The following is a 15876-nucleotide window of genomic DNA, read 5'->3' as shown; positions in this document are numbered from 1 at the left end:
AAAACTGAGGGAGTTATTCAAACGGGATCTCTGCAGATTCCTTGCAACGAGGCATTGGTAGAAAATGCTCCCAGTGTTGTCATGGGACAAGCTGAGTGCAAGGTTACATTTTTTTTTAACCATAAGATGCTGTGCCCTGATTATACGCCAGCATTTGCATACCTCAGTTCACCTAGCCAAGATTGTGTTACCAGCTAGATGACCCACTTATACCAGATTGAATCATGCAAATAAGTGGACTGAGTAAAGAAATAGGGCTTGTGCCCTAAAAATTGTGCCAAGAAAATATTTTTTGCCTTCAAAGAAGGTTGTGGAGGATTAGGTCAGAATGAAGGCAAATATATTTCTTGAAGTATATTAAAAGAATATAGAATTTTAGGTTGTAAAGAAAGGTCCAATCCTAGCACAATATTTAGTCCTCTCTAAACTCACAGTGACCGTCTTATACTGATAAGTCAGAAAGTTCTGGAAATGTTCTTGCAGATGTTATGGCATCTTTATAACTTTGATTTTTAAAAGTTAAAGCAGTACTTATGTCAGATATTTAAGGGTTTCTTCCATCAGAACTATCAACCCCAGATTCAAATTTCATGTAGGGAATTAATTGATGGAGTGTAGGTGGATAAAGCAACTATGTCTCAAATGTGGACATGAAGACATTGGTGGCAAACCTGCTTCTGATAATAATGAAGCCAAAGCATCCATGTGTTGTTGTTTTTTTAATGCATTTGGTCTTAGTTCAATATCTAGTCCTACTTAGAGAAAAGATAATAATTCATGATTCAAAGTGTTGGAAAAATTGATCTCAGTACTATTTTATTAGTAATTTGCCAATGGGTAAATACTTTCCAGATCAATTCATGCATTTGAGAAGTCACTGGCTCCCTAAGAATAGCATGAAATCTTTTATTGGAATAACCCAAAACTTTCTGAGACTGACATTCAGTCTTCAAATAGCTAAGTGAAGGCAAGCTAGATCCAGATGGACAAATCTTCTCTTTCAGATAACAGATCTTGAGTGATGGGGAGAAATCATGGTGGCGCTATTACTTGTTATTGAATCTCTGAAAATGAAGACCTTCTTGGCCAGAAAGGTGCTGCCTGAATCACTTGTGTTCTCTCACCTTCCTGAGCATCCTGAACAGGAGTGGAAAGGGTGGAAATAGAGAGAGGGGTTCCCATGGACATCATATATGAAGAGAATTGTGTTGCTCTGCGTGTGGAGATGAATGGCAAGTGTAGGACTGAGGAACTTTGTGAATTGACACACTCTTAGTCTCTGTCACAATTATGAAAGTTTCTTGAATCTGACTGAAAACAATTGAATAGAGACAACACAACACAATGTGCAGTACCTGAACATTTAGTGTGCCCAGCAAATATGGAGCTGTTATTTCTTGCACTGATTTCTCAGCCCAGTTAAATATCAGGACTGCCTCCCTGTAAAGGGACCTTGATTTTAAAACTTCCTGGTGCTAAATATGTGTCTTTGATGTTGTTTTTTCTACTAGAATATTCTTAACACAGAGTACTTGGGAAAATGAATCAAGTTTCTCTGGACTGCCTGCCTATCCGATCAGTTGATACTGTATTTGGACCTTTGGTCTTAGCAGGACCCCTGAGTCACCTATCCCAAACAGTAACCCCTCACCCACCCTGCAACCTTGATGTTATCATTATTTACTGAGGGTCAAGAAAAGAAAACATTTCACTCAGATTTGTTGGGGATGCTCAATGCCTGAAAAAAATAACTGACTTTTTGAAGGTATCTTTACTAACGGATAACATTTCATTGCTGTGTCATTTTGCAATGGAAGTAGCAGTTATTGACAGGGATGTGAAAGAAACTGAGTGATTGAAATGAGGAGAACAAATAAGTATGTCAACTCCATTAAGTATATCTACCTTTCCAATATTGAGGTCCTTGTTTCCTGAATAAATGTTAAATCCCTCTCTACTACAAGGGGCACCATGGCAGAAGCCATGTAACTTCCTGCACCAAATAATAATAATAATAATAATAATAATAATAATAATAATAATAATAATAATAATAATAATAATAATAATCATCATCATCATCATCATCATCATCATCATCATCATCATCATCATCATCATCATCATCATCATCATCATGTGCTGTCAAGCCAAACCTGATTTATGGTGACTCTTTCCAGGGTTTCCTAGGTGGAGAATCCAGGGAAGCAGTTTATCATTCTCTTCTCCTGGGGGCACTCTGGGGTTGGGGAGCCCAAGGCTACACATGATGATGGCACAGTGGGGAATCAAGCTCCCTGACACTCATCTCACTGAGCTATCCAGCCAATTCCTTAGCAGAAGTCCTGTTCTTTAAGTTAGGCTTGCATAGGGCTGATGACATGATCATTCCTGGCAACTTTTCACAAATAAAAAATTTCTGAGCTCTAACCCAAGAGATTCCTCCTCCACCCCCCCCCCCCGCATCTTGTGGAATCCCTTTCATTGCTGGGAAGTTGTTAGGGGCCATAGAATGGGGGTGCTTGTTGTCTTTAATTAGAAAAAATCACTGATACTGCAAAATCATTCTGCAAGAATGTAATTAAAGACTTCCACCCCTGCCCCATGGCTCCCAATAGTTTCCCAAAAATGAAAAGGATTCCACAAGAAGCCTTGAAGCCTTTTGGGAGTAGGCATCAGAAATGTTTTGTTTTCAAAAAATTGTTGTGGCTGATGACTTGACTAGCCTTATACAGTATAACTTAAAGAATAGGATTCTAGCCCTTGAGTAGTACTAACTGTCTTGTTTTTACATAGACCAAAAATCTATGGTTGCAAAGGCAGTTTATGGTAATCTGTAAATCTCTTTTGGCCTTGGTCCATGATGTGTTCTCAGAAAGATGTTGTCAAGATACAGCTATTAGTGACCCCCTTGGAGATGAAGATACAACACTGTGCCCACCATCAGTTTGGTAAACATTCTTGAACACAGACCAAAAGAAAGAGCTTTGCATTTGAAACGTCTGTGGTTGGGACAAAATAAAACAAAACAAAACCACTACCAATAAAAACCCTGCAAATTTGAGGTGTGGGAATATTATTGAATGCTTTCTCTGCATCAATGAAGAGAATTGCCATCTGTTTAGCTGGGTGTGCTTCATAATATTCCCAAAAGTTGATGAGGTTCCTCACATTAATAGATCTTAAATATCTCTTCGGGAGAAATCCTACTTGGTCTTGATGGATAAATTCTACCAATACTCTCTTTAGTCTTGTTGCTAATATTGTTGCAAATATCTTATAGTCTACATTCAAGAGAGATATTTGCCTATAGTTCAATATTTCTTCCACTTCTGTACCTTCATTATGTATAATAGTAATGACTGCCTCCTTCTATGTTTTGCGAATGAGGTTCGCAGCTTGGGGGTACATCTGGACCCGGCGCTTACCATGGAAACCCAGGTGGCATCCGTGGTCCACTCCGCCTATTTTCATCTTTGGCGGATTGCCCAGCTGCGGCCATATCTTGATCGGGGGGCCCTCACAACTCTAGTACATGTGCTTGTAATCTCGAGACTAGACCATTGTAACGCACTCTACGTGGGGCTGCCTTTGAGGCTGATACGGAAACTTCAGATGGTCCAGAATGTGGCAGCCAGGCTACTTAGTGGGGTGAGAAAACACCAACACATCTCCCCCACACTGGCTGCTCTGCACTGGCTGCCCATCCGTTTCCGTGTCGACTTCAAAGTGCTAATGATCACTTATAAAGCCCTTAACGGTTTGGGACCTCAATATCTGGCAGATGGTCTTCTCCCACCCAGATCTACCCGAATCACCCGTCATCGCCAGCAGGGACGGCTGAGGGGTATGACACCGAGAGAGGCTCGGAAGGAAAAAACTAGAAACCGGGCCTTCTCGGCAGTGGCCCCTCGGCTGTGGAATGCTCTTCCAACAGAAATCCGGCTGGCACCCTCGCTGGGTGTCTTTAAAAGACAGTTAAAAACCTGGTTATTTAAGCAGGCCTTCCCTCCAGTCAGCTAAGTCTTATATTTTTTTCCTATTTTATCGCATCTTGGTAATCTTTCCTCTAACTAATTGTATTAATTAACATACCAATTGTATTTTATGATTATCTATATTTTATATTGACTTTTTATGCTGTAAGCTGCCCCGAGTAGACATGGTCTAGAGGGGCGGGGTATAAATTTAATAAATAAATAAATTTGCGTAATTCTGTACAGCTTCTGTGATCATATGCGAAGTTTCCATGCAAAATCAATAACAACCAATGAATGACTTCAGGTATTTCAAGTTTAAGGCTGAGTGCTTAGATGTCCTCCTTATTTTGGAATAAAAAAGGGGGATGGAATACACTCTCTCCCCACCTCCTGCTCCAGGACTGGTTCTATAGCTTCAGTTTGTAGACGTTGTTGAACTGCTGGATCCACCAACACTTGTTTGGTTGTCTTATACGACATGAATGAGGACAGAAACCTGTCCACTGGGGGTTCTGTCCATCTCTAGGAAATTGCCTAGTATTACTGGGTGGAGAATCCACTTGCCCAGAGTGATCTGGTTCCATGTTTCCCTAAAAGACAGAAGTCTGCCTCCTACTGCCTGAGGAAGACTGTCAGTATTCTTGGCATCTGTCTCACAAGGAAGGATTACTGTCTGCATGATGTGTGGGCTGGAGATTTAATGTCCTGTAAGTAAATCGAGATCTAGCTGAGTAAAGTTCGAATTATGTAAAGTCCCTAAATATAGTGGAGGTAGGAACAGTGAGCAGATGTGGATCTGCTGAAAGACTTTCTCTCCTTTTCTGTAATGTTGACATTCCTGGGTTTTTATCCTTGGCCTCCAATAATATGTTTTTTTACTTGAAAGCTAAACCTGTGAAGTTTTGTGAGTCAACTCAGTCTTGTTTGGTCTGGGATTGGTCGTCTTTTTCTATGATGCTCCAAGAAAGCAGAAAAATTTGCATGTTTTTTAATGCGTGCTCCCTTGTAGGGAGCTAAATTAGACCTGGCAAGGTAATCTGCCTTCCGAATCCTGGATAGCTCAGTGGTTTAGGTATCTGGCTGTACAGCCAGAGATTGGGAGTTCAATTCAGCACTGTGTCTCCTTGAGAGGAGCTGGATGTAATGATCCATAGGCTCCCTTCCAGCTCTGCAGTTCTAAGATAATAATGATGATGATGATAGTGATTTGCATCACAGTAGTGACAGCAATATTTCTAACTGAAAATAAAATAGAACCTCTAATGACACCGGCTATCAATGGCAACACTTGAATAAACCTTGACATAAAGATTTCCCATTCAATTCTGAATTATCTAGTGAATCCACTATTCAAAGGAGGACAGGCTTTAGCAAATAAAGACCCAGAAGGAGTAGTCTTAATACCAAGAGTTATGACCTCATGAGCCCCTTTCAGTGGTTCCTCAGAGGTCCTTTTTCTTGGTGTTAAAAAGAAAAAAAGAGGGCATCTCTCTCCTTACAGGAGCAAGAAGTTCTGAATCTAAAGGTGTGAATACACAGTGCGAAGAACGTGGATGGATGAGCTGTGGATTCACACCCAGGAAGTCAGGCTTCCCCAGGGTAATTCACTTCAGCCAACCACACAGGAGCCAGCAGAGAGAAGAGGAGGAAAATTGGCCTTGTTTACAGCTTGTTAACTGTTTCTCTTCTGATGAGAAGAGAAGACTCCCTGGAAAAGACCCTGATGTTGGGGACGTGTGAAGGCAAGAGGAGAAAGGGATGACAGAGGATGAGATGGTTGGATAGTATGATCAGAGCTACCAACATGAATTTGACCAAACTCTGGGAGGCAGTGGAAGACAGGAGGGCCTGGCATGCTATGGTCCATGGGGTCATGAAGAGTCGGACACAACTTAACAACTAATCAACTACAAAACTGTTTTGGATCCCGCCTCCCAATATCTGGTGCCTGCCTGGGTCTGCTTGTTTCCCCTACTGTGGCTGGTTACAGATACAGCAGCTACAAATTCCTCTACATCAGCTTACGCTGCCTGAAATGACATGAATGCATTAAGAGTCCGAAAAGGAGAAGCTCCACAGGCAAAGGAAAAAACCTACAGATTTGGGGGTAAACTCCAGGCTGATTCACATTGACTTTTAGATCAGGTAATCATTAGAAAATAATGTGAATCAGACTGTCCCAATCCTGGAGCATTTCCCACATTATTTGTCAATGCAGCCACACCCTAAGGCAGCCATCACGAGCTGCTACAGGAATCTTAGACTGTCCATAACTTGTTCCTATAAATATAAAATATGTAGAGTGAGTGATAGTTTTTGGTGATGCTGTATTGTTGCCCTACATGTACTACATCAGGAACTGGTCCATCCTGAGGACTACCCTTTTGCTGTGGCTTTGTTTTAGGAGCAGACAGCCCTAGAGTACACAAAATTATAAACAAAACTGGCATATAATCATCCTGCAAAAGACTTCTGCCTAATTTCATCTTCTTGACTTGGCTCTGACCCAGCTTTTTCTTTAGCTGAAAATTTAGAAGGTGGCGGCAAAGTATTATTTTATGGAGAACCAAAAACGGAATGATCAGAATTCTTACTAGTATTCTTATGGAGAAATGAGGGAAGTAGTTTTATGCTTTCTCATTGGTAAATGTTGGTAAAAGTTAAGTACAGATGATTTATAAGATCAGCCTTCATTCACAAAAATAAGAGGGTGCAGTTGGCTTAGCTTCAGCTGCAGTTTTACATGCTGAGTAGGAGATGTAAGTTTATTTGGCTACAAATGCATTAGAAGTTGACTGGATAATAATTCACTTGACATCAAAATTACTACTTGCTGCATAGATAGCAATTCGTTATTTATTTTCGATTGTGAGTGGCCAGACATTGCAGGCTACATTTTACTCTGAGAAATGCCACTTGATGACTTATTCATATGGTTGGAAATGTGAGACGCCTCAGAAGCTACAACTTCTCTGAAAGTCTCCAGAATTAACTGCATATAGATTGTACTATAAGCTAAATGGTACTAAGCATCCTGAGAGGACTGCTGTGAAAACCTAGGGAAATGTGCATAATTACCAAAGAGGGAAACCCTCTCCAATGCAGCTGCCAACATTGCCGGGGTATCTCTATGTTGGGGCTGTGAAGTGAGCAGTGGATGATACAACTGCTAATAGCTGCTGTAATAAATGCATTGCTTCAGTCCATTGGTTTTGAGCTCCTAAATGCTCAGATGAAATTGGATGTTACTCAGTAGGGCAAGTGGCCCTGCAGGAGGCCAAACATGGCACACAAAGGCTGATGTGGCTATGATCAAGTTTGAAATGGTGGCCACAGATGTTGAAGCTGCACTTTTCATATGTCTCTCCCGACAACTGGTGCCTCCAAAGTTAGTGGGAGCCCTATGCTCCACCCAATCTTTCTCTGCTGGCTCTTTCTTTCTTGTTCTTCTGATTCCCTCCATCTTTGATTAAAAGCAGGAGGAATGATGGGGGGGGGGAGAGAGCAGAGAGGCAAGCATACATGTCTCTCACAGCCACTCACTGCTGCATATCACCAGTGTTATTTTTAAGATTTGTTTAATTTTTAATTTCTTTCAAAGTGAGATAGCACTATTCCAGTATTACAGATAGAAAAACATATATAGTTAAAATAGTATAACAATATATAAAAATTGTAATAATATATATATATAGTTAAAAATAACACTGGTGATATAAGAGAGAGAGAGAGAGAGAGAGAGAGAGAGACCTATTCCAGTATTACAGATTAGTATTACAGATATTAGATCATATATCAGAGATCTATATATATATAAAATAGATCAGACTGCAAGGTTCTCCTGCAGCCCCAGACCCATGATCCTGGCATCCTTTACTTCACAAACTGCACAGATACAATTTACTCTGACACAAGCAAGCACAAGTCCAAATAATTCGAAATAAATCATTTCTACAGCTCAGTCGAAATAAAAAGCCCCCTTGAGGCTTTTTAAAATACTTTGTTTTCCAAACAAAAAAAAACATGTTCAACTACATGTCATATGAATGGAAATTTTTTAAAAATTGATTTCAAGTGTGCTAAACCTGACACAAATCAAGAGTTTTTTCAACATGAAACCACACCTTCAGTTAGGTTTTGAAAACAAGATTCCTCACCCCCATCTGGGTGATGCTTGGCTTAATCCAATATGTGTGGATTTCTCCTCTGCATATTCCTGGAAATAAATAAATCACATGGTCTGGAGCTTTTTATTTTAATTTCTAGGTAACTTGATCCAATACATTGTTTCTCAGCTGAAGATGTATTTGAAGCAGAGTTGAACATGTGTCTAGTGTAAATGGCTGCAACCAACCTAGAAGATCAACTAATTTCATAGTTTATTTATATGTTCTGAACATAACATAAACCTTGCATGGCATTTGTGGGCATTTAGAGACAGAATCAAATAATCTCACAGCAATAGTATCAAACTGCAAAGGTTTGCTAGTACTGTATTAATGCATATATATTAATTACACAAACCACTGAGTGGAAGGGTATATGAAATGATACTAAGACTGGATTCAGAGAAGATGGACTCAGACACCTCCTCCGGCAGAACAATGGGGCTATCCTGACTCTTCCCTCCCTCTGCATCCTCAAGCTGCTCCTGAGTAATTCATCAGACCCTTGGGAACCAGAGTTTTAAAGAAACTAGTTACAAATAATTACTTGCCAACAAATTCCTTTCACCACTAACTAAGGTATATCTACACTATGTTTGTAACTTGAGGGCTATCTTCACTCCTTTTGCAGTATAAGCATAATTTTTAAGGTTACTTTTATAATTAGAGAGGAGGGTCTGCACTAATGGAGGAAGACTATCAAGTGGTTCAAGTGCTGGATTGTTCTCTGCCTTGTACTCTGCTCGTTGTGTGTGTATATTGAAGCACTTTCCACTTACATCGGATTTCTCTGTATCTATCCCATGGGACAATGGTGTTTAAAAAGAACATTTTTTAAAAAAATTGCAGCGAAGGAACACTCACTTGGATGGCTTTTTCAAGTTCCATCCGTTTGCGTGTCCAAAGCTCCCTGCCAGATTTGCTTCCGCGTTCCATAGCCTGGCATTTCTGTCAGAAGAACCATTGAGGACGACAGAATTTGGACCAAACATGATGTGTTGCACACGTGCTAGAGTGCTGTTATGGCCTCTCTAGGAGTAGAGATAACGAAACCACCTGTGTTTCCTGTGAAGCTGAACAGATTCAAGTAGTTTAGGGGACATTTCTTTTCATACGTTCTTTCCTGCTCAACCTAATCACAAAGAAGGATTTTATTCCCCTTTCCCTTTACCTGGAGGTAATAATAACTGATCACAGTCTTATTTGTAACAGCAATACTGTACACCCTTTGAATTGATCTGCCCAGGCAGAGATTTGCCACATCTTATTTTATTTCACTAACATTTTTATTTGTAAGAGCCTTTTCCTAATATGGGATGTCTATGTAGCTCCCATACCATATGTTAACTCTTATTAATACAAAATTCTGAATTGGGTAATTTTTAGCTGATTCAAGTATCCTATTAAAGTTGCCTTATGTTTCTAAAGAGAACATTGGGTCAAACTGTAAACACAATAGCAGCAGCAACAACAATAATTAGGTATAATCTGTCTCTTTTGTGCTATTGAGAGCGAACCCACTTCCATGGCTTCATGCTGAGACACTATACCCAGGTGCAAATTAAGAGTGATGGAGGTGGACAGCCAGGCTTTAAAAACGGGGGAGACATAAAAATGAAACCTTTAACACCTCCATTACTGCTTGCTCTATGATTTGTCATCTGCCTAGAGAAATATAGCAGTTCCCTAAGCCTTGATCTATTGGCTAGAGACAAGGCAATTTTAAATAATGTGACTTTGCCACTTTTGATAAAATAAAATCTCCAGGTTTGCACAGCTTCTTCCTTGAGAAAGTCTCTTGCCACAGTGGTTAAACTGCAGTATTGCGGCCAAAACTCTGCTCATGGTCAGCGTTCAATACCAACAGATCTGACACCCAGCTTGAGGGTGAGTCAGCCTTCCAGCTCATGCGGGTGGGGGCAATGTGTAGCCTGTATAATAATAATAAAATAAGTAAATTGCCCAGAGAGTGCTTTAGGCACCGTGGGGCAGTATATAAGCAGCACATTTTACTCCCCCCCCACCCTTGGTGTTCAAATACAAGGTAGTAGTACTCTAACTGATGTGGGTTCAAAATGCTGCAGTCGGATGTTACAGTAGCACCACTGGCTGCTGCTTCGTTTCCAGGCACAATTCAAAGGGCTTGTTTTGGTCTATCAAAGGCCTAAGTGCCTTGGGTCCAAGCCATGTCAAAGACCATGTCTCCCTTTATGAGACTGCCCAGGTCTGAAGCCTATCAGGAGAGCTCCTTCTCCATAACACCACTGTCACTCGGTGAGGACATGAGAGACGATGGGATGTGTATAACCCCAATACCACACCTGGATGTTGATTAAGGACTATGACGCTGTTGCTCTTGTTATATTAATGAATTTCATGTCCCATGTGGAAGAGGACTCTCTTTAGTATTTGTCAGTAGACAACTGGAAAGGGGGTTTCTAAGCACCCTTTGCTTTTCAAGACTTATTGCTTGTTTTGGTGGTTAGATATGAAATCATCCAGACACAACTGCTGGTAAGTTTTCATAAAGGAAATGGCTGGGAGGCAGTGGAAGACAGGAGGGCCTGGCGTGCTCTGGTCCATGGGGTCACGAAGAGTCGGACATGACTAAAAACAACAACAAAGTATTCAAAACTGTAAGTCTCATGACAGCATGTTCACCAGTAGCCCTCCAGAAATAAAGTACCTGACATAGCCCCTGTTGTCTTTTGACAGTGATAAAGGACCTTAGCCCTAGGACAAGTGTCAGCAACTTGCGGCCCACCAGGTTTTTCTTTGATTGCAGCTCCCATAGACAGCAGAGACTATGGGGAGAGGCAAGAGAAGCTGCAGTCCAAGAGCATCTGGAAGGTCATGGGAGTTTCTTCCCTCCTTTGGATCTCAATTTCTTTGTTCCCAGGATCCAGTGACAAAAATCAGGCACTTTGCAGGAACATAATTGTACACAGATCTCACCAGATGTTTTTGGAATTGGCTGGGTTCAGTTCAGGAGCTCCACAGGAATAAGCCAACGGACACAAGGATAATTAAAGCTGTTGATTCTCAACATCTAATGGAAAGATCTAGAAAGCCTTCTTTCCTACACATATGCCCTTGCGATTCTGAGCCAACGGACACTTCTTAGAACACTTCTCAGAAGCTTCTGGAACCTTTTCCTCGAGGTTCCGTGATGTAGCCTGCTGTCAACTTGCTTATCGGTATCATATAAGAGATAGAAATATTAGCTGCATGCATGTAAACTCCATGTAGACCTGGCTATTAATATGCACATGTTGAGGGACCGCTTGATGCCCTGCTCTCCTTCAAGCTCCCTCCATACATTCACTGCACCCGCTTGATGTCTGAACAGGGCTAGAAAGAGAATATGCTTCTTGAAGATGCTTCTTAAATATGTCTTTAGTACTTTAGTCTGTTCTTTTCCAGATTTCATGGTTCATAATGGTCTACAGAACCATAGTCTATCCATCGTAGAAACAATAACAACACTGAATGCGTTGCCATCCTTTTTGAACATCAAAGTATTTTGCAAATGCTCATTATGCTTAGATGATGAAACCGTATCAGGAGAATAATAATTATATAACTATCATGCTGAGGAAAGGAAAACAATTAAGGTTGTTTAAAGTAAAGCCTCTCTTGTTGAAAAGTGTGGGAGACAAAATAACAAATAAGAATCCTGACAATATCCCAGCAGTTTGAGCAGGATGTCAGATGAAGCACAAGACGGCCAACTGTGCGTGTAACATATACCAGCATTTCTGAGATCAAGAGTTACAGCAGTTGTTCTGTTCTTTGCCTAGAGCCTTTTAATTGTCTTCGACATGTTGTGTCACCTAAGGCCTCTTTTCTCTGTGCATCTACTGAGCTCAAAGTCCAGAATTTATTCTATATGAAGTGCAAAGTGGCCATAGAGAAGACGTTAGGACATTTGGCAAACCCCTTCTATATGGGCACTTTCATATTCATATACCATAAACTGTCAATAGATTGGGAACTGAATAAAACACATGAAAATACCTGAGCCTAATTGTCAATGTACCCTCTAATTTTCAGCCCCGCTGGGCGGGGCTCCACCTCTCTCTCACGCAAGTTCACCCCTGCATGGCTGGGTGGCCACTCCGTCCCACCCATGTGCAGATTTCCATCACGACTGGAACCAAAGGGGTTGAACATGATTGCTCTGCAGAGGAGGAAGAGAGCTGCACAGAGGGAGGTGGAGTCATGCGCCCACCAGCACGCCTGGCTTAGAGAGAACCTTGCATAAATGGGGTTTTTTAAGCCAAAGTTCTGTCAAAGTGGATGGATTTTTCCAGTGATCACATCTGCATTCTAACTAAACGTAAGATGTAATTTTAGCACATTGGATACAAGGGCATGCAACATGAAGCCAAAACTCTGAAGAATCATGGATTATTACTAGTTCAAGATTTTGACACTTACTGATAAAACCTTCCATGGTTTGGGACCACATTACCTTTCTGCACATCTCCCCACAAAGTCATCTTCCCACACCATCAGATCCTCCCAGGCTATGCTCTTCTGGGTGGCCATGCCAAAGGAAGTCAGAAAATCATCCACAGGAGGTTGGACCTTCTCAGTGGTATACCATCTCTCTGGAATCACCTCCTGATGGAGTTACACCTGGTCTCCTCCCTCCACAGTTTAAAGAGGCTGCTGAAAAAAAAACTCCTTTGAGGGGCATTTAAAAGCAGCCGCCTTTGAAGTTATTTACCCTTACATGGTCTCTGTTTCATGGCACCATTAGTTTTAATGTTGTTTTATTTTCCTGTTCTGGTGAGCTGTTTTATTTTGCTTGTATTTTGCCACTTGTTTGTTCTATACATACACTGCCCAGAATAATGCTGTACACTAATGGGACAGTATATAAATTACATACATACATACATACATACATACATACATACATACATACATACATACATACATACATACATACATACATACATACATACATACATACATACATACATACATACATACATACATACATACATACATACATACATACATACATACATACATACAGTGGACCCTCGACTTACAGATGGCTCCACTTACAAACTTTTCGAGTTACAGACTTCTCTGGCCACAAAATTTAGGTTTGACTTGCAGCCGGAGAATTGACCTACAGACTAGAAAAACCCCAAAATGGAACAAAAATGGCCAGTTACAGGATTAATCAGTTTTCAATGCATTCTAGGTCAATGGAGACTTGACCTACAGACTTTTCGACCTGCAGCCACCGTTCCAATATGGATTAATTCCGTAAGTTGAGGGTCCACTGTACCATGTTTCCCTGAAAATAAGACAGGGCCTTATATTAATTCTTCTTCCAAAAAACACATTATGGCTTATTTTCAGGGATGTTTTATTTTTTTCATGTACAACAATCTTGTTGTTGTTTAGTTGTTAAGTCGTGTCCGACTCTTCGTGACCCCATCGACCAGAGCATGCCAGGCCCCCCTGTCTTCCACTGCCTCCTGAAGTGTGGGTGATCACGGAACAAAGGAAAGATACTAATTGCCTTAGAACAAAAGAGTTCATAGCACGAATGTATGAACCAGCGGAGCTTACAGGCAATGCCCTGGGAGCTTTTTATTGAATTAGCATGCGTTACATAGTATGTTGTTAGAATTCAGATAGGATACTAGTTACCTAATTGTATCTAGGATTGGCTGAAATAACTCTTTGATCTTATGTCTACCTCTAAGCGAAAGGGCAGAATAAGGGGCTACCCCGCCTGCTGGCAGTTGCCGCTTCCTGCCAGGAGTGCATGCACATCACTGGAACAGAATGCAGCTACAACCTTTAAGCAGAAGTTTCCCACACCGGAGTTTGGTCAAATTCATGTTGGTAGCTTCGATGACATTGTCCATCCATCTCGTCCTCTGTCGTCCCCTTCTCCTCTTGCCTTCACGCTTTCCCAACATCAGGGTCTTTTCCAGGGAGTCTTCTCTTCTCATGAGATGGCCAAAGTATTGGAGCCTCAGCTTCAGGATCTGTCCTTCCAGTGAGCACTCAGGGTTGATTTCCTTCAAATTAGATAGGTTTGTTCTCCTTGCAGTCCAAGGGACTCAAGAGCCTCCTCCAGCACCACAATTCAAAAGCATCAATTCTTTGGCAGTCAGCTTTCTTTATGGTCCAGCTCTCACTTCCATACATCGCTACTGGATAAACCATAGCTTTGACTATGCGGACCTTTGTCAGCAAGGTGATGTCTCTGCTTTTTAAGATGCTGTCTAGGTTTGTCATCACTTTCCTCCCAAGAAGCAGGCGTCTTTTAATTTCGGGGCTGCTGTCACCATCTGCAGTGATCAGGGAGCCCAAAGAAGTAAAATCTGTCACTGCCTCCATATTTCCCCCTTCTGTTTGCAGTGGCCATGATCTTAGTTTTTTTTATATTGAGCTTCAGACCATTTTTTGCGCTGTACAACAATCTGCATTTATTCAAATACCTAGTTTCCCTTAAAGTAAGGCCTAACCTGAAAATAAGCCCTAGTATGATTTTTCAGGATGCTCGTAATATAAGCCCTACCCACCAAAATAGGGGTATTTCCTGCTGAGAGTCTGATCGAACACAACTTAAAGCCCATTATCAGGCCTATTTTGTGGCAATACGGCTGGTGAAACGGCAATATTTCTCCAGTCGTATTGCTTCCTCAGAATGTCATCCAGCAGAGCTGTTTTGGGTGGTCCAGGATCTTCTTCAAACGGGAAATCCGGTGGAGGTCCCGGACTGCTCATCAGCTTGCTGCCATGAATTTGCCATTCATTTTGAGGGGAAAATCGCTCAGATTCACAGTGGGTTGGAATCCACCATTAGTGCAGAATCAGTGGATGTGTCCAGTCTGCCATGCTCAGGTCAAGTATTCATGGATGAATTTCAGTTGTTGAGACCTGAGGGTGTGGACAGGGTGCTTGGATTTGTCCGTTCTACTATCACTCCACTTGACCCTTGCCCATCTTGGCTAATTGGAAGATCTGCCGGGGGGGGGGTTCGCACCTGGGTCCAGGAGGCCGTGAACGCCTCTTTGAGAGAGGAAGTGGTCTCTACCACCTTGAAAGAGGTGGTAATTCGGCTACTCCTTAAAAAGCCTAACCTGGACCCAAGGCTGGTGGTTAACTACTGACCAGTGGCGAACCTCCCTTATTTGGGCAAAGTGTTGGAGCGGATTGTGGCCGGGCAACTCCAGGCACTGCTGGATGAAATGGATTTTCGGTATCCATTTCAACTGGGTTTCAGGCAGGGTTCTGGTACGGAGACTGCCTTGGTCGCCCTGTACGATGACCGTTGCCGGGAAAGACACAGGGGGAGTGTGACCCTGTTAATACTCCTGGACCTCTCAACAGTTTTTGACACCATCGGACATGGTGTCCTTCTGGATAGGCTGGCTGGGTTGGGAGTTGGGGGCACCACTTTACCCTGGTTCCACTCCTTCCTGGCTGACCGTGTCCAGAGGGTGGTGCTGGGGGACAGTTGCTCTATCCCATGGTGTTTATGTCATGGGTAACTTGATCCTCAGGGCTCAATACTGTCCCCCATGCTGTTTAACATCTACATGAAACCATTGGGAGAGGTCATCAAGAGGTTTGGGCTGAGGAGTCAGCAATATGCTGACGATACTCAGCTCTACCTCTCATTTTCCACCAATCCAGGTGAGGCGGTTTCTGTGCTGAACTCGTGTCTGGACTTGATAATGGACTGGATG

The 15876-nt window shown here is 41.9% G+C and overlaps 1 protein-coding gene across 1 annotated transcript in view; it reads right to left on the bottom strand.

The window, feature by feature from the left end:
• Positions 1–15876, bottom strand: part of LOC110077810 (uncharacterized) — a 55881-nt gene that overhangs the window by 33598 nt on the left and 6407 nt on the right. The window contains exon 2 of the mRNA XM_072990785.2: positions 9011–9219. Coding sequence (XP_072846886.2) covers positions 9011–9138 — 128 coding nt within the window. The 5' untranslated portion in view covers positions 9139–9219. The remainder of the gene's footprint in view (positions 1–9010; positions 9220–15876) is intronic.

This window comes from Pogona vitticeps, chromosome 2 (genome assembly GCF_051106095.1).
Source record: "Pogona vitticeps strain Pit_001003342236 chromosome 2, PviZW2.1, whole genome shotgun sequence".
Classification (NCBI taxonomy): Eukaryota; Metazoa; Chordata; class Lepidosauria; order Squamata; family Agamidae; genus Pogona; species Pogona vitticeps.
Note: the sequence above shows the minus strand (reverse complement) of the source record. Positions and strands in the feature narration are given on the sequence as shown.